The sequence below is a fragment of the Lepidothrix coronata genome, unplaced genomic scaffold (genome assembly GCF_001604755.1).
Source record: "Lepidothrix coronata isolate B3197 unplaced genomic scaffold, Lepidothrix_coronata-1.0 Scaffold62, whole genome shotgun sequence".
In the NCBI taxonomy this organism is placed as follows: domain Eukaryota; kingdom Metazoa; phylum Chordata; class Aves; order Passeriformes; family Pipridae; genus Lepidothrix; species Lepidothrix coronata.
The window spans coordinates 104,594-125,621 of NW_016690242.1; the positions used below are offsets into that span (position 1 = coordinate 104,594).

A 21,028-nucleotide genomic window follows, 5' to 3' on the forward strand; every position below is an offset into this window, starting at 1 on the left:
AAGTTAAGGGCTCATTTTGAGATCACATCTAGCCAATGAGATTAGTATTGGAGGTGGAGGGCAAGAGTGAACCTTTCACTAGCAGCTTTACGATAAATAGACTTAAATCCGTCATGAACTGTACCTCCAACTCAGCACTGACTTTGGCCATCATCATGATTTTTCTAAGTTATTCTGATTTAGTAGGTTTGTAAGTATGTTTATTTGTGAACTGTTTTTGTAGAAATATTTTGAACTAAAATTTCATTCTGTATACATTGCTCTTCTTTTTACATTTTTTCTATCTTACTGCTGACCTGCATACTTACTGACCTGCATACTAATAACTCATTCTTCCTTCTTTCTCTTCTCTTTGTATGGAAAGAAACTACAGAAGACAGAGGTATGTGATAAAAGTAATGGAATGTATCTTAGAAAGCTCTGAAAATAGCTTTTTTCTTGTTCATTTACATACTATAAAGAAAATATAGTGATGAATTATCATATTTCAAATAATATTTCCTTGAATATATGAAAGTGGTATTCTATTAATAAATTGCTTGAAATCCTGATTTCACTGGACTCAGTAGCAAAAATAATGTTTACTTCTGCAATAGACTATTTTATTTAGTAAAACAGGGGAATATTTCTAATAAGAGACTGAAAATTGGCTATTAGAGATGAAAGTGTTCTTGGGAGGCTAAGAATTAAATAATTAATATTAGCATGATGTTCAGGAGCCTTTTGAGACAAATTCATTACTGGAGCTTCTCTGCAGTTAAAAATACAATGCAGTTAACTTGCTGTGTGAATGAAGAGCCCATTCTTTCCCGTCACCCTGTTCAGTTGATGTTGTAGCTAAAGCATGGTACTGTCCTCAGCACAGGGCTGAGCTTTCATCATTGCAAGCTTGTGCCAAAACCCAAACTGTTCCAAGTGACTTGTGTTTGGCCCCTGGAAGACCACCTCCCTTTGATCAGCCATCTGCCTGGCAGATGGGTCTTCTGGGAAGGAGTTGGCTCCTTCCTCTCCCAGTCCACCAAAGATAAGAGGGTTTCTCAAATTCCCCTGTTTTCTGCCTGTACCATTGCCTCCTGGTCCAAGCTGCTGCTTTATTTGTTGCTGCTACCCGTTGTGCTTGCTCTCCATTTCTCCTTGTGTAGCACTTTCTCTGCTAGACTCAAAATACTCGTGAAAGCAGAAAAGCACTGCCAAGTGCTGGTTGTGTGCTACAAGGTCAGATTGGTGAAAGGTACAGTAACAGGAAAAGGGCAAAGTTATTGAAATCAAGCCTTATGCAGAGGTTGGTGGGAAGGAAATGCCACCCGGCACTAGGATGGCAGAATTTAAGGGTTTGGTGCTGCTTAGTGGTGTGTGATGTACCTCTTAGTGCAGACTAACATGGCCATCAGGTCACTAGTGTGGGTGTTTCAGTATTGGCTGACAACAGAACAGAGAAAGAGACCACCCCATGCATGTTTGCCTTGGAATATTAGAGAACTTAACTTTTTCAGATATCCGTATCTCCAGAAATTAGTTTATGGCCAGAGAGCTGTGAGTATGCAGTCAGTCTGCAGCTGTGTCTGGGAATGGGCAGAGTGGAAACTGGTATAAACTGAGGCTTCTGAAGGTAATGGAGGGCTCCATCACTTTAAAGATGATGGAGATATTTAGTAACTAAATCTCCTTCATGCTGAAAATGAAGTTCTCTAGGCTGACTTCTAAATAGAATAATTTTGGAATTTTGGATAAGTGCAAGGAGTGCTCCATAAATGGAAAAAAAAGACATCCACCAGATTGTCCAGGCTGTCCCTTTTTTTTTTTTTTTAAATTGTTTATGATTACTCCTTAAATGAAGATGAAAACAAGCTATTATTATACTTTTGAGCATTGCATAAGGGATGATACGTGGTAGCACTAAGCAACTGAAGCAAGTAAACTGAAAGTAGCAAGAAGAGCCAATTAGCAAGGATTCTGCCAGCTGGGATAGTGTGGCTGTAAAGGGCACAGCTACATGGGAGAAGTTATTTCTGATGGAGTAGCAAGAGAGCAGTTTGCTAGCGGAACCCTGGGGAGCAGAGCTGCCCACACTGAGTCGACTCTGAACACACGCATGTATTAGCTGAAGATTGGGATGAGAAATGAAGCTTGAAAGGTGTTAGAAGATGGAGTGTGGAAGTACTGCATTATACTAATGATTTATGTGCCATGTAGTTATATACTTTAAATATTTTAGGAGCATTAGAAATTCAGATATTCCATGAAGAGATCCCAGTTCAGATCTGTAGTTGGACACAATCTGAATGTAAATCAACCCAATAAATGTGCATCTTAATAGGGGCAGACTGAAACAAAAAGGCCTTGGAGAGTGCAAGGCTAAATAGATGCTTAAGTTGATGATGCTATGAAATAGCCAACTTTCAGAGTAGCTACTTGTACTTGGGAGGATTTTTCAACCTGATGGAACTATAACTGGAATATTTGTATGGCAGGTTTTTTCGGCTGGTGATGAATTCACCATCTACAAAAACGTTGTATAACTTGATTAGAACTTTCTAATGCATAGATAGTTTTATGCACCATAATGGAACCTCTTGTACTGGAAAAGAATAGCCTATTATCAGATATGTGTGACATTATTTTTGTGTGTCTTGGCAGATTGAGTCTACTGTGGTAATCAGGAGTAGGTGAGAATCTCTGACACTGGTGTTAGTTCCCCTGCACAAGAAATCAGTTAAAAAAACTGGAGATTTTTATCCTCCTGAGGTTTAAACAACTCAACAGGTTGCTATTCTTGAATTCAATAATCATCACAAAAGTTAAATGGAAAGCATCTATCTCAGAAGGAAAAAAGCATTCACTTTTCCTGAATTCCTTTTTGATGCAGGCATGTATTCAGCTCAGGCTCAGTACTGGTGCTGCACCTGGGGGTGTTTTTTGCGACCGGCATGATGAGCCATTTGAAATGTCTGAACTGGTTATCCAGTGTCTCAATAAACACAAACTGTTCACTTTGAAAGTTGTGATCAGGGTTTACCTGTGAAATTCTCCTTGTTTTTACTTACCAAAACCACATAACCACTTAACAGAAGCGCGTGGGAGTTTTCTCTCAGATGGTTGAATTATGTATTAGTAGCCTTATTGTTTGTGATTAACGGGTTTCCTCGCTATCCTTACCTCTTTCTTTTAAACTAATGTTCATGCATGTTTGTGTGCGTGCTAGTTCCTGTCATGTTTTCTGACTCTACAATGTTTATTATACTTTAGACAAATACCCCAGGGAGATTATGTAAAAAAGCCGGGAGAGGCCGACTCTTTTTATAGCGACATGCCTCCTGGAGTCAGCACAAACTCTGCATCTAGTTCTAAGAAGAGGTCTGCTTTTCTGTCGCATTTTCAGATTTCTACCTGTTCCATCACCCATTATTCCATTAGTCAGAACATTTCATTGTTTTGCAGCAGGTTTGATTCTTTCTTCTTTCTTTGTGGAATGTTTGAAATAGCATCCTTTTTGCTTTGATTACTGATTTTTCTCCTATATCCTAAGCTACTAATTATTGTGATTAGGCTAGAACAAAAACGTTTTGCATTGTAAACAAACTTTGGTTTAATCAAATTTTCATCATCTTCCTGCTTGAGAATTGTTTTCAAGTAGACTGTAAAAATAATTGCTGGCTGAAAAAAAATTAAATAAAAAATCCACAACTTTTTAAGTCATGGTCATGTAATCAAAGGAAAGGAACACTGTCTTGCTTCAGTAATGGTTATAAACATAAAATGTTAAATATAAATGTTATTTTTATATCTTTATTTGTCAGTGTCATTAATTCACTGTGTTGAGCTAGACTTCTGCTGTCTCTTATTAAAGATGATAGTGCTTGCATTTTATTCCACTTACTAGACTAGTATACTAAATGCTCACCAAGCATTATCTTAGAAAATAATTCTACAAAGACTTTCTGTAGTTTTCAGTTTACTATCATGAGAGAATTAGATTTTGTCCTTGATCCGATTTCACTAATTCTGTTATTGTTCCAGTTGATTAAAACGCCCAACATTTTAAAATGGAAAATTCATTGAAAAGCATTGAGAGTCATTGGTATTTGCTAAGGTCATGGTGCTTACCATCCCTCTGCAGTTAGAGATCCTTTAATTATGAAAATCTCCAGGTAGCACTGTAAAACAATTTGTGAGAAGCACTGTGTCCTAGGAGGGATTGACCGTCCTGAACTACTTCACAGGAAAACTGCAATTCTCAATTCTTGTCTCACTAAGCAGCCTATAACTGTGCAGTTGGTGAAGCCGTTTTCTATGCTGTTATTTCAATGAAAGTAAAGAGAAATGTATGGAAGGGACACATTTGCTATTTTGGCGTAGCTGCTTGATCCTATTGCAACTTCATTCAGTTTGTTCTAATGAATATGTTATTAGGAAAACTTTAGTAGTGATTAATTAATGATTTCTAATTTTTAAATTTGGTTTTTTAGATGTGTGGGTGGATACATTATTGTTTTTTTTCAGGAAGCAAACATTAATCTTAAATGATTTAGTGTTTGTGTTGGAGAATTTTTTTTCATTTGGATGAAATTTTGCAAAAAGTCTTGGGAAAGCAAATTTTCATAGCTTCGTGTATCAGGTTCAAATACCAGTTAAGAAAAAATTTCTTTTTAAATGAATGTAATTTAATGTGTTTCTTCTTTCATTCAGTATCTGTGTTTCTTTTCATACTTCATTTATTTCATATGTCTCTGTTTATTATTTGTTCCAAAAAGCTAATGGATTCTAAGGTCTGTCTGTACTAGAGAGTTTTGTTGTTCCCCACCGCCAGTTCAGGTATGTTGTGCCACTGTCAAGTCTGGAAAAGTAAGTCTGACAAATATTCCATTAACATTGTGATACAGCTGACATAGTCCTTCCATTTTAATGCCCAGAGTGCTATTTCCTACCTTCTGAGCTGATTTTGATTTGCTCTGTGTGCTGGTATGGATGGCATCTCCTGGGAGATGTTAGAGTAGCTGGGCCGTGGGGTGCCTGGACTTCTCCATGCTGGAAAGCACTTTGAAATATTATTTGGATTCAGAGGGCTTTCAAGGATTAAGACATAACTTTATGATAACTCTTGCTGTTATGAAATAGCAAACACCAAAACCAGTATATAGCAAGATATTCCTGAACCTGAAAATAGACTGTGAGGGGGAGAAAATGTTTAAAAATCTGTCAGTGGATCTGTTGGTTCTCAGACCTTTCATGCTATAATTAAGTTTCAATTAATGAAACCCTGAGTGTACTTCACTGTGGCTGTGATTAGCCTGGTTTTTTGGAAACTGAAGAGCATCTCTCAGATGCCTGCCCTCCAAGGAAAACAGAGACTGAAAAATGCAAGAGTATCCAGACTTAAAAACTGCAGAAAGAGGTCCTTTAAGCAAAACTTCTTTGCAATAAGTAAGCCATCTATTATGAATTTTTCAACTTCCTCTTCTCTTTTGGAAATAATTGTAGATCTCATGGCAAACAGCTGAGCAGCGGCTCTAGTTCAACAAGAGGGAGCCTGTTGCAAAATCACACAGGTTGGACATCACCAACACACATCTCTGGCTCTTAGAGGGAATACAAGAGGAAAGAAAAACTTCAGTTTGCACCAAGCACCTCGATATAAAGACTATTTTTGGCTTTGAGTTTAGCATTAGAAGTATACACTGCAGCAATTGACTAATAAAATATTATAAAAATTCAAAATTATCAAAAATGAGGCAGAGTTACCTCTCCCCTGACACTACCAGCTCTGGGTGGGAAGATACTTATCACGGACTCCTGAGCCCCTGAGACTGATAGCAGTGGGGTGAGGTAAGCTGTCCAGGCTTTCCTGCAGCAGGACAAGGAGGGAGTGGGCAGCTTGCAGGTGGGATGTGCTTGACTGCAAGATAAAAAAACCTTGAGGTGAGCACAGTTGGAAGAGCATTTTCCATCTAGGAGCTGGGGCAGAACTGCAAATCCAAAGGAAATTTGGTGCGTGCTGGTGTTTGTGCATTCCACAGACAACAAGTGAGAAAGCACTGCTGAAGCCTGACTCTTGAACGTGGGCACACTGGACCACTGCAGAGACAGCTGCAAAGTGTAACTGCAGAAATCCTGGAGGCTCTGCTAGTGCAGACAGACCTTAGGCTGTGTTTTGTCACTAGCCTCGGGAATGTGACTGAACCACTGAGTTAACATGATGTGAGACAATACCCTTAACAATAACCGCATCTGAGCCCTCCTATTCCAGGTCAAATGGATTATCTCATTCCTGGAGTGAAAGGATCCCAGACACAAAACATATTTCAGACATTTGTGAAAATGGGAGGCCTAGGAGTAATTCTTGGCAAGGTAAGTGTGAACCACTGTGCTGGCCACAGTGGAAACCAGCCTATGGACCATTGCTGCTCTGCTGGAAGTTTAGCTGATCTTACGACAGCAGCATGACTCCTTAAAATTGTGCTGATTGTTATTACCCTGGACTTAGGATTTAACAGCACCCTACAAAAGTGCCTTTTTTTGCACAGTGCTTTGTCACATAGAAATGACATTTAATTTCTCCCACTCCTCCAGTATAAGCTAACATGAAGAAGACAAGGAAGTCTATTCACTCTTGCCAGCTTCTGTGATTTTATCAGGCAGTGTTTAGTGTTTTTCTTGAAGTGTAGTGATTTTGTCAAATGAAAGTTGAAATTAAGGAGTTTTTTGCTCTGCACAGTTGCGGCAAACAGTAGAGAAAGCTCACCTAAGAGTCTGAGGTAAATCAAGAGGGACTGACCTGTGACATTTAAATGGTTAAAGCTATTGAGGTAACAACTCTTTTGCTATGGATGCAAAAAGAATATACAGTTTGGCATGGGATGCAGGTGAGTTTCAAGTTGTTTTACTGTCTGTCTTTATCCTTTGATTTCTTTCAGGTAATATAGGAGGAAACAGAAAGAAAGTCAGAGGCAAAAGATTTAGGCCACGGTCTAATTCAACTGAGTAAGTCTGAACTTACAAAAGCAAAGCCAAAAAGTACAGTTTTCATATTTGTGTTTTGTAGATGGAGATTAAGAGTACTGAAAAGTAGGCAGTTGCATTTTTGCTCTGTGGCCCATTCTGATTGCTGACTGCTAATCTGGTAAATGGTTTGGCTAATGTATTTTGACATCTTTTTATTTATTCTTTAAAAATTAACTGTGAATTTTCTTTTTTATGTAGGCTTCCTCACAGTCGTTCCTATAGCAATTCCCAGTGATGGTGGCAGCCTGCACCATCACTGCAGGCTTTTGTCTACAGTAAACTGCCATTGCTGAGTGTATCCTGGTTCAATACTGAGTTTCTGATAACCTATTTCCTACCCTTTTCTTCACCTTGGGTTGGGCCATTGCAGAGTTAGAGATGTATATCTCTGTGCACCTTCCTGGAGGTTTTAGGAGAGGCATCTGTCTTCTTTGAGAGTAGCTTGAAGTTTGTCCTTATAAGCCTGAAACAGCCAGTCTGGAGCAAGCCCTGCAATAAGTGGGTAATTAAAGTCCTTACCAAGCGACTGACCCCCAAGCTTTTCCAGTATGGCTTAGAGCTGCTTGCTTATTGATTTATTGGTTACAGTAACTGAAGAGCCCATGTGTGCAGTGCTCCCCAAAAGGAAAGAGCCTTTCTAATGTACTTAAGCCTGCTGGTTCAGGCCCCTTTTGTGAATGAATGGTGAATGGCTGGAAGCATAATCTCTGGGCTTGGCAAGTCCTGGCCTGCTCTTACGGCACTTACACCACATAGGAGTGGCCCCTTCTTTGACCATGTTGGCAATGACACTGCCCTTCTCCATGTCTTGAGTACTAACTTTGCACCTCTATGGGCAAATGGGCTTGATACCAACCCTGCTGGAAACTAATAATGCTAACTTCTCTCTGGGCCCCACTTTCTCTGGTTTGAGGAGCTTGAGTTTGTTCTGAAACTTTTCTTTCACCTGCAGTGCACTGTCTTGAGGTGAGTAGGTTCAGAAAGGTTCGTAGAGAAGACCCTGTGTTACGAGATACAGAAATAATACTTTGATGCATATTGCAATTATAACATTGCATGGTCAAAATGGCAACATGGAACCAGAAATTTTAGCCCTTGGAGGAGTTTATCTATCAAGAGTCTCTTTGCTCTTGGTCTTTGTGCTGATAAACTCTTTCTGAAATATTATTTTGCTTGTTTTCTTTTCTCCTTGCATGAGACAGTTTGATAAAATGAAAATTAGTCTGACCAAACTGCCAAGAACACAAATGAGATATGCTCTGAGAACTTTGGAGCACTAAATAAGTGGGCAGACAGAGATATTGTGAGTTGGAAATATTTTGCCATGTAAATTTTTTTCTCTTTTAAAGGTGCCCTTGATTTTCCACCTAATTCTCTGCTTTCCTTCTTGATGCTTGTTATGGTCCCTCAGCCCAGCAGCAGCCCTTTTGCTAGAGAGAGGAGGCTTGTACTTCCCAATGGCCATGCTGCAGCCTGTTGGGGATGAAGTACAGTGTGTGTGTTCCTGGGAGAGACCTGCCAGGCAGGAAAACACTCTTTCTCCTTATGGGGTCTATCCTGGACTGCACTCACATGGCTTGTCCGAGTCTCCTTGGCAGACCTGTCACCACTCAGAGAGAGAGCTCCCACTGAATGATCCACATGCTGTGCCAGTTCAGTAGGAAATGGAGAGAGTTGCCAAGGGCACATGGTGGCTCTGGTTAGAGGGGTAGCTTCCTGTGCAAGCAGATAAAATTGACTGAAAATGATATAACTGTGGCCAACATTTACTCATTTAAGGAAAAAAAAAGCAATGCCAGCTGCTTTGAGGATGCCTCAGAATTCATGGAGGCTTTTCCCAGATATATGTACCTTCCTACCTTCTCTGGGAAATATAGAATAATACTGAAATCTGTTCTGAAGCAGTACTTGGAAAGTCCACCTGTGAGACCCCTAGAAGTCCAATGAAGCATACTTGCTGAATGGAAGAAAAGGGATAACAGTGTTGGTCTCCTGTTATTAGTAGAGTGTAGTTAACCACTAGAAAATTAGATTCATTTGTGCCATACCTTGTGCAGAATTCAGTTTCTTTTTTTTAGCAGGGGCCCACTAGTGCAGTTGCCTGCAAAAATATTTGATGTATGTATAAGTCTGCAATAACTGCACATATTATGCACAGAGGTTTTTTTTTATACAGCCAAGCATTAAAGAGACGTGTCATTAATCACAGAAGCAAAATTTCTTAAACACTGAGAAGGGTTTGAGGTCTGCAACCCTCACAAGCAGCACTGGTGGGAGGTTTGCAAGCATTTTGGGCAGCTCCTGAAAAAGGTACAGCTCACAAGTTTGCGTCACCCTTGGACTAACATACATGAACAAGGCTTATGCTAAGTGTAGAGCTCAGTGGAGACTACTAAAGGTATTTTGGGGCATTTTTAATTGTTTCTAGATGTTTTAAAACAAAATTAATGTTCTTTACTAAAGGCAGATGGTTCATTACACATGGAAGGAATGCCAACAGGCCAAATGCTTTTTTGGAAACATGGTTGATGAAACAACCTGATAAAAGAGTTCTCTACTAAAATCAATTAGAATTGTTCAGGAATTATAATGAGAGTTTTCTGAATAAGTTGATAGTTTAATTGGGAGCTTGTGTTAAAACAGGTTCCAGGGAACAGATAGCGATTCAGACCTTTGTTAATTTGCACGGCTTTTCCTATAAGCATTTGTCTTCCTCGTTGTTTTAACTGATACGAACATCTTTGGTTTAGACTTTCTATTATATATTGTCTTTTTGCAGCCGGGTAACCCATGCATCTGAGCCTGGGCTTTCTCTCGCCCACCAAACCCCTGCCCAAGGCATAAGCTCAGGGGGTTCTGACCACCCCCAAACAGGGAGTCTGGATCACAGGTCAGTCTCACCCACCCCTGCATTCTGGGCTGCCATTTTATCCCGTGAAAAGTCCCTTCCCTCAGTATACAATAGTTTCACTGTGGCAAAACACCGTGACTGCTTGGAGGTGCTCCTGCTGATGCAGCGCTAGCTAACCTTCCTCCTCACCGGCCTGAGGAGTACGAGTACTCTTGAGCCCAGGTCTTTTGCCTTGTTGCATGTTGCGCTACAAGCCAAACTGAGCTGTCCGTCTAGCTGTAGGCTTATGTGTAAGGGCACCTTGTTTTAAAGCAGAATTTCTCACTGAAAGGAAATGCAGATTCTGTCCATTGCTAATGAACATGTGGCTGGAAAGATCAGCCTGAGAGCTTTCTGATGGTATCATGTAGTGGTCTGCAGTAACTTGAGTTTAACCTTTCTGTAACAGATGGATTGAGGTGGTGAATGGTGGTCTGTAATATACGCAGACCCAGGAAACCCTGCAACACGGTTGTGCAACAATTGCATGCTTTGATACCACATTACACTTTGTTTTCTAATACAGGAAGCCAGATTGGGAGTGTTTCATGGTTACCAAAAGACCCTTTCAAATGAAAAACTTGAAGTCAAAAGTATTGCAGCAAGTACAAGAAAATGTGCAATTAAAGTCAAAGCAGAAGTTCATTAGTTCTTGGCGATGCTGGCATCGGCCTGTTGCTTTGATTGTGGCTCATCTGTTTTGCTGCGCTACCACTTTTGACATTTCCTTTCTCTTAAGATCCCAAGCTGGAAAGCATAAAGCACTCCCGATTCCTGATAAATAAGCGAGCTGAGGAAGCTACTTAGAAGCACTTGTGGCTGAGGGCGAGTACTTTCTGAGAGCTGTGGCTGTGCTTGCGCAGGGCGGGGAGGAGATGTTCCAGAGCAAAAAAGGAGCAAAAGAAGTTGAAAAAGTGCTGCTGCTTTTGTTGTCAACATGGTTTGAAATATGGTGGGGGTTGAAAGACATGATTTGGCCTGATTTTATTCATCTGAGCAATCCCTTGTGAGGCCTGTTCCCATATGTGAGGTCATTGGAGTAAATCTAACAAATAAGGGTGGCAAGAACTGGACCAGAAATATCAACAATAACTTAAAGAGGAATTTTCTTTCCCTTTTTCTTTGGTTATAATTTGTTTCCTATTTCACTGTGCTAGTCTCTGTTACATAAAGGTGGTGATCACAAATAATCATTTAACTGTTGCCATTCGTATATAAGAAGAATAAATTGGACCAGGCAGACTTCTGTTTCTGCATCGCCCTTTTTTCTTAACATGACAAGAGCGGGAGGAATTTGCTAATCTTGTTGCAGGAGAAAATTTATTATAAAAAAATGTTCTTCTTCCCTAGTAATTTGCTGTCAGATAATTAAACATCTTTATTTCGTAATTTTTGTGTACCTAATTTGAGTATGCAGCTCAGTCTTTTTTTCCTATAAAGTGTGGTTTTGGTATCAAGATTGCTTCTGTAAAATGTGAGATAACTCTGCAGCCCACCTCCATTAAAGCTTCTTGTGATCCTACCAAATTAAATGAACATTGAAAAATCAGAGGGCTATTTGCATATAAGTGTAAAAATTATCACTGTAGTGGCAAACAATTCAAACCTTTTAACAAACTGAGGCTGAAATTCATTCCTGTAGAAAGGGTCAAGCCGAAGATTCTGTGCTCATTTAGCAATTATCTTGCAATTTATTTTAGATGAGTGCAAAAGTGTGTCTTTAACAAGCAAACTGCATGATTGGAGCCAAAATGCCCCTTCATCCTTATTCTGAGATCATGAGGAGAGTTAAACCATGAGCTTAATGCTGGCCTTCTGCATAGGAGTGAATTTTACCCTTAAATAAATGGTGTATCCCAAAGAGTTTCCAGATTAATCAAACATATGAGTCTTGTTGTAGGTCAGATTTTCTCATGCAGTTGTACACGTTGCCTAGTCCTCACCCAACATTCATTCTGATTTATTTGCCATATTCACTTGCATTTTGGGGATGAAGACATCCTTGCTAAGCTTGTGCTGTGTGTTCTCAGATTTTCTATTCTTGTTCTTCTGCTTTCTCTGTTCCTTCCATTGCTTTCTGCAGGTATTTAAACCCATGGTTCAAAAGAGAATATAATGTAGCTAAGTGGGTAGAAGATGTGAATAAAAACACTGAAGGACCATACTTTAGGTATTTTGTAAATTAATTCTATAATTCTCATTTTTAAGAGCTGTTCCAGCATATACAAATATCTTGGGACTCCTACCTTGTATAAATCAATACAAGTTACTCTAGGTGCAAAGGGCCCCTCTTCTTTTGCTGCATTTTGATGTCTGTTTTTGGCTTCACGTGCAATTTACAGTTCTTTTTCTGAATGTTTTAATGAAGCCATTGAAAAGGGTGTGTGTAGTGCATGCGTTCCCACCATCATCTATAGCTTGTAGTAGCTTTTGCATCATTTTATGCCAAGTAGTGTTTTATGGGCATGAGACGTATTTATCACTAATAAAGTAGTATTAACTTAAATAGAATGTTAATTTACTGAAGCAAGTGGTTTCATAACACATTGACTCTACCCACTGTCTTATATAGTGCATACCAAAATTTAAATGAAAAAAGAATAAAAAGCAGTAGTATTTTACCCTCAGCCTACAATGAAATAATTTATATATCGTAATTGGAAAGCTAAATGTATGAGAATATACTCTGTACTCTAATTATCAAACTGCTAATGAATCTGTTACAAGTGCGGTAGGGTTCAGTCAAAAATATCACTTGTTGAAAGGGAAAAGTGTGTATTATTTTATACATTGCAAGTTAAAGAGAAGAAGTGTGCATGAGGCTGGCCTCCCTGTTGGACATGAATCTGGAGACTGAGAACATTGCAGTAGATTCACAAAAGACACTATCCCACAGCCTAGACAGAACGACAGATCTCTGCATCAGCTGAAAAGATCAGCTAACATAGGAGAGAATGGAAGGCAATTTAAGACAAATAACATAAAACATGAATGAAATCCAGAAAGCTCTAAGCTGACATATCAAAAATGAAACTGAAAGCATTATAGAAACACAAAGAAAAGAGAGTAACCAGCAAAATCTTTAGCCAAAAGATTGAAGGATGGTACGAACAAGTAAATAGAATCTTAATAATTTTGCTACACAAGTAGACCTAATAATAATGCAAAAGGGCAGAAACATACACTAAATATGTCCAGTTGCATTTGGGAAAAAAATGTGATGGAGTTGTATCACAAGATACTAATGAAACTCTTTTTCCAATAGTAACAGTGGCGGACATCAAATATCAGGGTAGGAATTTAGTCATTTTTAGAACTAAAAATGTCCCAAACTCTTAAAAGACCATAAAATGGTTACTTTTTAAAACCATTTGTGTTTGCTTTCGGCACCTAATAAATCACAGAGTAAGCCACAGAAAAGCTTTCCAGTGAATAGAGAAAATGAGTAAACTCAAGCCTCTCAGTCCTGATCTTGGTCCTGAACAGGGAGTAAAGATCCCTGATGCAAGAATGCAAGGCTTACAGGAGATTGTGATTGTGCCCATCAGTATCAGCCACATCTCTGTGTTGGTGCTTGGACATTCAGGCAGGAAGTATTGTGAGTCTGGTCGTTTTAGCACTGAGATACAGGATCAGGTTCTGGTGTCCACGGTTCATCAAGGATGTTCTAGAACTGGAGAGATTTAAGCCCAGTGAAACCATAGAAAGGACTGCAGGGCCTCAAGCTGTTCAGTTTAGTGGAGCAACTGAACACTTGCCTGATCATGAAGTCCTCATGGCTGCATATGGAGCAAAATCTTTGTGGTGGGTCCTTTAGATTAGCAAACTAATATTAATAATGACTAAAGGTCACTGGAATGTGAAATTAGGCAAACTCACAGGAGAAATGAGATGTGTTTTTATTAGCAAACCTTTTCATAAAAATGCCCTTTTGACCTCTGTTGTTCAGGCAAAGTCAAGAGTTGCCAACCATAACCTAATCCCATATTTGTCTTTCAGGATTTTTGTATCGGACACCCTGTGGTCACAATAAGCAAAGACATTGATGGAATATGAACGTAGCACTAGTTGAAAATAGGTTACTTTAAATGGTTTAGTTAAACAGGCTTAAAATCTTGTGTGCACACTTATACTTTTGCTTTCATCTTTCAATATCAGTATATCACAATTTAGTAACTAGATTAAATTGATGAGAAGGTACCGTGCCCCTGAGGGTCTTCAGCTGTTACATTGAATGAGTCATTTTTCTAATTGTATCTGATATAAACCAAGCATCTTTGGAATGTAGATGAGGATTAAGCTGACCTATGTGAGTTTTAAAAGCTGTATATCAGCAGAGATGAAACATAAATTAAAAATTTTACACCATAGAAGCTTACTAATCACTACCTGCAGCAATTAGCTTTAGAAATGAGAAAGCAACTAGAATAAATTTAGAAACCTGTATGTCCTAATTAAGTGAGGAAATCATGGGGAAGTATTCTGTGGGCACATTATGCAAGGCAAAGGATCAACTCTCCTGAGATGAGTTGCCATGCGTTTACACAAGGTCAAACTGAACTTTTTTTCCCTAAAACTCAGGTGCAATTTTGCTTAAGAACGGTGTGTCAGAACATCCCGTGGCTGGGTGTTGAGCCTGAGCCTGTATAGTCATTTGCAAACAAAACAAAGCAAATCTGGCTTGATAAACCAGAAAATCAAGCTAAAGTCAGACTGTCCAGCTCCATATTTTAGGAGTCACAGCCCTATATTAGGAAATTTACACCAGGTGATTGGCTGAGGAATATTTTTTTTAATTGTCTTTGATTTCTCTGTTCTTTCAAAGGAGTCCTCAAAGTAACATTGCTGGTTTGCTTGTTTCCCTGTAGTTTTAGGAATAATATGCTGTGACTGGTGCTGCTGTAGGAAGAGTTGAAGTAGAATGAGGAAAAAAGACAAAACAACTTCTTACAATTCCTAGGAATTGCAGATTTTTAGAAAATAGAGATATTAGTCATTACAAAGATTTTCTGCAGCTGCTTAAAAAAACCTTTTTAAATCAGAATTTGTCTTTTTAACACCTGATGTTCTAGGTTTTTTTTCTAGTCTACAAGTCTGATGGCTATTTCTATATAATTACTTTTTATTAATGATAGTAATAATAGTAGCTGATGGCGTCTCTGATGCCAGAAAATTCCCAGGTGTGGGATTCCTATCTGTAAGAAAATAAGATCTGTGAAGAAAAATCTAATTTTCCTGCTCAAAGACTAGTCTGGGTTTTAATTTTGCATGTGTGGTGGTGCGTCCCCCTCCCTTGCGCCAGGCCACACTGTGATCTGAGAAATGCTCGTGCCAGGCTACACGCTCGTAACCCCAGCAATAAACCCAAGCAGGAAGCCTTTCCCTGATTTTGGCTTTGCTGCAAGGGATGTTATTTTATGAATGTGCTATGACTGCTTATTCTTGTTACTGACAATTACAGTCACTGCAATTACTGCACAGGCTGGCATTGTGAAATGTGCTTAAGGATTACTCAGAATTCTCATTTAATCTTGAAAGACTTGGGAGCCATGTTGGTATCAGAAAACAAACTGCCAGAATCTCCAGATGTGGCATTTCTGTAGGTAATTTTAAACAAAAAAACCTAGAAGGCACCTTCTGAAGCACTGAGCTGCTTACATTTGATTTAGTGCAAATATTTACAGTAACTTATATTTTATTAGGGTTGTTTAAATATAAAAATAGTTTACAAGGAAATTATTTTTGTTTTAGATGGAGACCCAGAGCACATAACTAGAAGGAAAATGGCCATCCCATGTCAGAAGGGCACTGAGAAGGGGCATGGAAGGCAGGAGACAGCAGGCTGCCGTTTCCCTCCTATTTTAATGTGCTTTTGTGTCCTCGATTTTTTTCTCAGCTCCTCCTCAGCTCCATTGCCTTCCTCTATGAGCATCCAGCTGAGGCCAGAACCGTGACCAGCCCCTATCTACCCTTCTCTTACTGAGGCAGTTCTAGACTGTGCTTAAAGAAAAAAAACCCACGAAACTTTTCCCTATTACAAGCAAAGCAAAATGGCTGTGTAGGCAGACAATGAAAAATATGCCTATTGATGCCAGTAGGATCTAGATTTAATTTCAAGAGTTAGGGAGAAGAGTTCATTAAAGCATGTGACTTCTGGGGCACTGATGTGCAGTGCTCAAAGTGGTGGCTCAAGCCATAGCCATTCTCTCTTCTTCTGCCACTCCTGAGCCTCCTCTCCCCTCTGCTGCTGCTCTTTCTGAGGACCTCTGTGCACATCTGTGGCTTTTAAAAGGAACTTGATTCAAAATGTTTAGCCACACCAATGTTTCTAGAAGATCCTAACTTCCTAATGTAGGATAATTCAGGCTGATGATGCCCTACAAAGACCTATCCATGGCAGCAAAGGTCAGGTTAGGCTGACAGTATCTATATATGGGTTTGAAATGCTTTCACCAGGTTGAATATTAATTGAATTTCACTAAAGTATTTCAGTCTGGGAAAGAGAATCAATTACAGTTTATGAATATTTCATATCAGTCAGAGCCACCTGCCTTGAGTTCAGCTATAACAACACTCAAAATTGCAGAATGTTTAGTTGTGTGACCAGGTGACACATTTTGCACTGTTTCTTGTGGGCCAACATTCCCTGTTTAGGTGAAGACAGGCAGAGCAGGCAGCCTATGGCTGCAGAGTGTCTTCCTGCTGCTACAGTGTTTTGTTGTGAATCACAGAGTGGTCTCCCCACACTCTTAGTTTCACCTTCCAGAGCAGAAAGATAGACACAAAGTGGCTACTGCATCTTGCTTTCTATTCAGAAATTAGATATTTTTGTAGCACGTTGAGGTGCATGGCTTCATTTGGGGGTGGCAGTTAAACCTCTGAATCTCTGTTGTGTATAAGTTTTAGCTGGAGGCAACATTTGGCATGAAAGCTAATGGATTTGATTGCAGGAGAACTAAAACCCTAGGGAAAGCTAAATGGATCCCACCCTTGACCAAAACTGCCAAGTTTTGCCTACCTTTAACCCCAGCATTACTTGCAAGTGTCCCTGAATGCTGTCTCTCCATCCTGTAAATGAGAAAGGTCATGACTGGCTCTTTCTCATTTAAAGTATATGTAAATCTGGGATACACAGCACATACACAATCGCAGGACTTAACCTGAAAGGTGATCAAAACTGCCTCAAACAACTACGTTTATCACAGAAGACGCATTGTAAGATCTGTGAGCATACTCTGAGTCCTTTATGTCCACAGCAGTGGGCGCTAAAGATGACAGTGTAACTCTGTAGCACATAACTCTGTAGCAAAAATAAGTGGTGAGGCCCTGTGAAAGGAGGGCAAGGTCATTTCTCTAAGTGTGCAACTGCATTCTGGGTGTATTCGGCTGTAGCTTTGCAGGTGCAGGTGAACAGCAAAGTGCACATCAGTTAGACATGGCAAACCACAGTTGAGCAGGCAGTACCAGGGGGGTTTGAGAAGAAGGATGTGTAGGAAGCCACACTGGAGGTCTGGCCTTCAAAATCTTTTGAAAAGACAGCATTGTGTTTGGGTTATGGTGCAAAGCTGCCTGGCTGAAGGCTCAGTTAGAGATCCTGGTCAGAGGACCTGTTTGTGCAAGGAAAATGTTCGAGATGTCCTATCTTTGGGGGATTATTGCTCCTTCCAGGATCACCTGCTCAGACTGATGGGCAGGTAGATTGGCCATGGCTTTTCCTCTCGCTGTAGCCTTCTCTGACTGTGTTTAAAACACAAAGAACCTGTGATGTGCAGGAGGTGATGTTCTGCCTGGTTGTGGTCCAAGAGATGGAGATTCCTTCATTCTTCATGCCACCTCCTGGCTGTTGGTACCATTATAAACAGCTTTCTGATAGGGCTTTCCAAGTCACATCTCACAACACCAGTTCCTTGTTTCTAATCTCCAAGTGCATTGTTATAAATTTTAATATGAAAATTTTAAATTCTGCTGCAACTGTGGGGCAAAATTTGTGAATAATTTGATTACTAATAATACTTAAAATCTGCTTTCCTTATTCCCACCCCCCTTCCTCTTTTCCTTATTTTTTAAATTCTAGATCCACCAATAGTTTATCAGCGATTGTTATTAGTCCAAATGTGGGCAGAGATGAGAGGACTTGTATTGGTAGTGAACAGCAGGGCACTGTTGAGAATGTTTCCCTGGATTTTTTTTTTTTTAAATTAACCTGTTTTCTTGCATGCACAGTTTGGTGCCCAGATCTGTGATGCTGGACATATGAAAACCTTGTTTTATACTGCAGTAACTGTTTCAAGTTTTTTTTTCCTGAAAACAGTAATGTATGTCCACTTCATCTTAATGGGTGATCAAAGTGCATGTACTGAAGATGTACGCTTCCATAATTGTACCAACCCAAATCTTTTAAGTGCTGTTGAACTTAGAGGCTACCACGTGAGTCATTAGAGGATCATAAGCCAGACTGGAGAGCTCTCACCATTTAATTTCCATTGACACCTTGTTGCTCGTGGCTACCATCAGTCATTGTTTGTATGGGAGGCAAGAGAGTGTGCTGTTGTAGGGAGCTGCAGACACAACCAAATGATACACTAGTCCAGAATAAAAAATACAATTATTTAAAAGTAAATAAATTTCACTTAGTAATAGAGATACAAAACAATTCCAGACACAAGAGTCCCTGCCTTGTCTGTAGTCCTCTCTAGATGAAAGGACCTGATCCTTTACATCCCAGAGCCAGGCATGTGGGGCTGTCTGCCAGGGGTCGCTCCTGTGATTCCTTGGAATCAGTGATGTTGGCAATAGTGCTCATCACTGGGGTCTACAGCTGCATAGGACACTGCAACCCCCTTCTACATTTGAGGGACTTGGAAGACCTGTCTGTAGAGACTGAGGGAAATCCTCCATCTTCAGGGATGCATTAAACTCAGAAGATAGTAGGTAGTGGTGTTCAGGGAGGGTCTGGGTGATGTGCCTGCACTAGTGTGAGGCTTCCCTTGGTCTGCATAAGAGAACAAGGAGGCCAGGGTGGCTCAAATTTTCTACTTTGAGGATTTTTTTCCCCTTTGATTCTGCCCAGATTTAGAGCCTTTCATTTAGATAGGACCCTCTTAAGTGGGAAAAGTGCAGAATCTCAAAACAGAAGCATAAGAGTTTTTCTTGGGTATAAAATTTCAGTCAATAATGTGCTGCTGCCTTATTGACATGAAAAGAATGCCTTTCATGTGATACAAACATTTACTTGCTCCTGCTTACTCTACTCACCTTGTACAGAAATGCTGATTGCCATTGACTAATCAGTCCATTTTTGTATATTCTCATCAGACTCTTTCTTTGGCTGGAACAATATGCACTGTATGATGCTTGCATGTATAATAATTTGTTATTAGCACTTTGTATATGCCTTTGTTACTTCACAACTAACAGTTTGGCCTCTAAATGCATGCATTTGTGTAATTTAATGTGTTATAAAAATAATAGATTTATTTGCTATGTTTGTATCAATATAAATACATCCATAAAGACGCTGATAATTACCATTTAGTCACTGGCAGAAGATGTTGTTCAGCTTTTATTTATACAATTACTCTTTCTATTTAGGCCTTATAATATCTTTTAGTTCTGTATTTATTCAACTGCAGATTTTTTTAATTAATTTTATAATTAATAATTACAGTACTGTATAAAAAAGTTTAGGAAATCCTTTTTGTTATGCAATACAATTCTAATAAGAAGTAGCAAATTTTATTTTTTCTTCCAGTGTTCCTGAAATCTATAAATACCTTTATTCATATAATGAAATTATTAGACTTCTGATGAAGCAATTTTATCCCCCTGATTGAGACAATAATAAGCTAAATACTTGGTTCTGAACCAAGCTTCAGAGTAATGGCAGTTGCTGTTGCAGTGCTGGAGTGCAAAAGCATCACATTTATTTTGTGTGTTTCAACATCTCAGGACACTGTCTCCTGCAAAGTCTCCATCTTCATCCACTGGATCTATTGCTTCCAGCAGAAAATATCCTTACCCGATGCCACCACTTCCTGATGAAGAGAAAAAAGCCAACAGGCAAAGTGCCAGGGTATGTATCCCTCTTCTCTTTCCATTTCATCAGTGACTTGATTTACTGGTAGTTTTTTGAAAGGAAAGTGATTAGATCAACACCTGTGACTAGCAGTGAGAGCAAGAGTGGCATTTCATTTGCACTCTGAACTTCTGAAGCTGCTGAAGGCTGAGCCTCTGGCAGTCATTAAGGCAGCCTCGGTGGCTGTGTTTACAGAGAGCTGTTCAGGTTGCTCTTAAACCTGCCCTGAAGCTCAGATTTCACTACTTTTCTTATTTCAAGCTGAGAGAGTGCCTGGGGCAGCCTTTGGGGTGTGGAGGACAGGCAGCCCTGGAGCAAGTGATGTGTCTGGCTCTCCTTCCTTTCCCCTTCTCCCAGCAACTCTCATTCAAGCTCGGGAGGGTAGCTGCTTTCCAGCTTTATAGAAAAGTAACAAAGTTCCTGTTATGTAGCCTGTGGAGGGCTTGCACCAAGCCGTTGCAGACCTGGAGGGACTTCGTTGCTGCGTGACCTGAGCCCCACCCTGACCCCCCCCCAGGGTGAGCAGGGACCGCTGGAATGTTTGGTGGGTGGATCTCTCCATATAGAAAGATTTCCAGCTGCTCCAAAACGCAGTGCTAGCTCTTGCTTCCTTTGTGTTAATTCAGACATAGCAGGTATTTGAATAAGCAAAAAAGCCCTGAAATATGCTTTAGAAGTTTTACTTGTAATACCTTTGGTTCATGTTGCTGATGCTCATCACTGTTCTCTGTCCTCTTTTGTCAAGAAAAAAAGGAGTGGAGTGCTGCTGAGGGAATCTGCAAGCTGCTACTCCTGGTGCTGCTCAGGGCAGAAAATGTGTGAGGTGCAGCACAGGGTCTCTCAGCACAGCTTGGAGGCCAGGCTTTACTGATGTGTCTCAGCCCTGGAGCTGCTTTGGCAGCAGCTCAAACCCACAGCAGAAAGTCAAGCTGTTCTGAGCAGAGTTAGGCAGAAAAGAATGGGAAATTATGTCTACACTAATATTAGTTAGTGTAACTGTAAGGTAAAAGCTGTCTAGTACAAGTTTGATGCTACACTGACATTTTTCCTTCAAACACTTTGCA

At 39.9% G+C, this 21,028-nt stretch overlaps 1 protein-coding gene across 5 annotated transcripts in view; it reads left to right on the forward strand.

Annotated features, from left to right (window-relative positions):
* The window catches only part of ADAM22 (ADAM metallopeptidase domain 22), an 87,996-nt gene that overhangs the window by 62,874 nt on the left and 4,094 nt on the right, over nt 1-21,028 (forward strand). Inside the window, exons 25-30 of one of the 5 annotated variants that reach the window (XM_017817727.1) lie at nt 365-382; nt 3,247-3,354; nt 6,245-6,345; nt 6,912-6,978; nt 9,779-9,889; nt 10,416-11,903. In XM_017817727.1, coding sequence (XP_017673216.1) covers nt 365-382; nt 3,247-3,354; nt 6,245-6,345; nt 6,912-6,978; nt 9,779-9,889; nt 10,416-10,674 — 664 coding nt within the window. In that variant the 3' untranslated portion in view covers nt 10,675-11,903. Of the gene's footprint in view, nt 1-364; nt 383-3,246; nt 3,355-6,244; nt 6,346-6,911; nt 6,979-9,778; nt 9,890-10,415; nt 11,904-11,972; nt 12,060-19,837; nt 19,962-21,028 lie in introns of those variants that run through there. The other 4 variants (XM_017817728.1, XM_017817729.1, XM_017817730.1 and 1 more) reach the window with 4 other exon arrangements.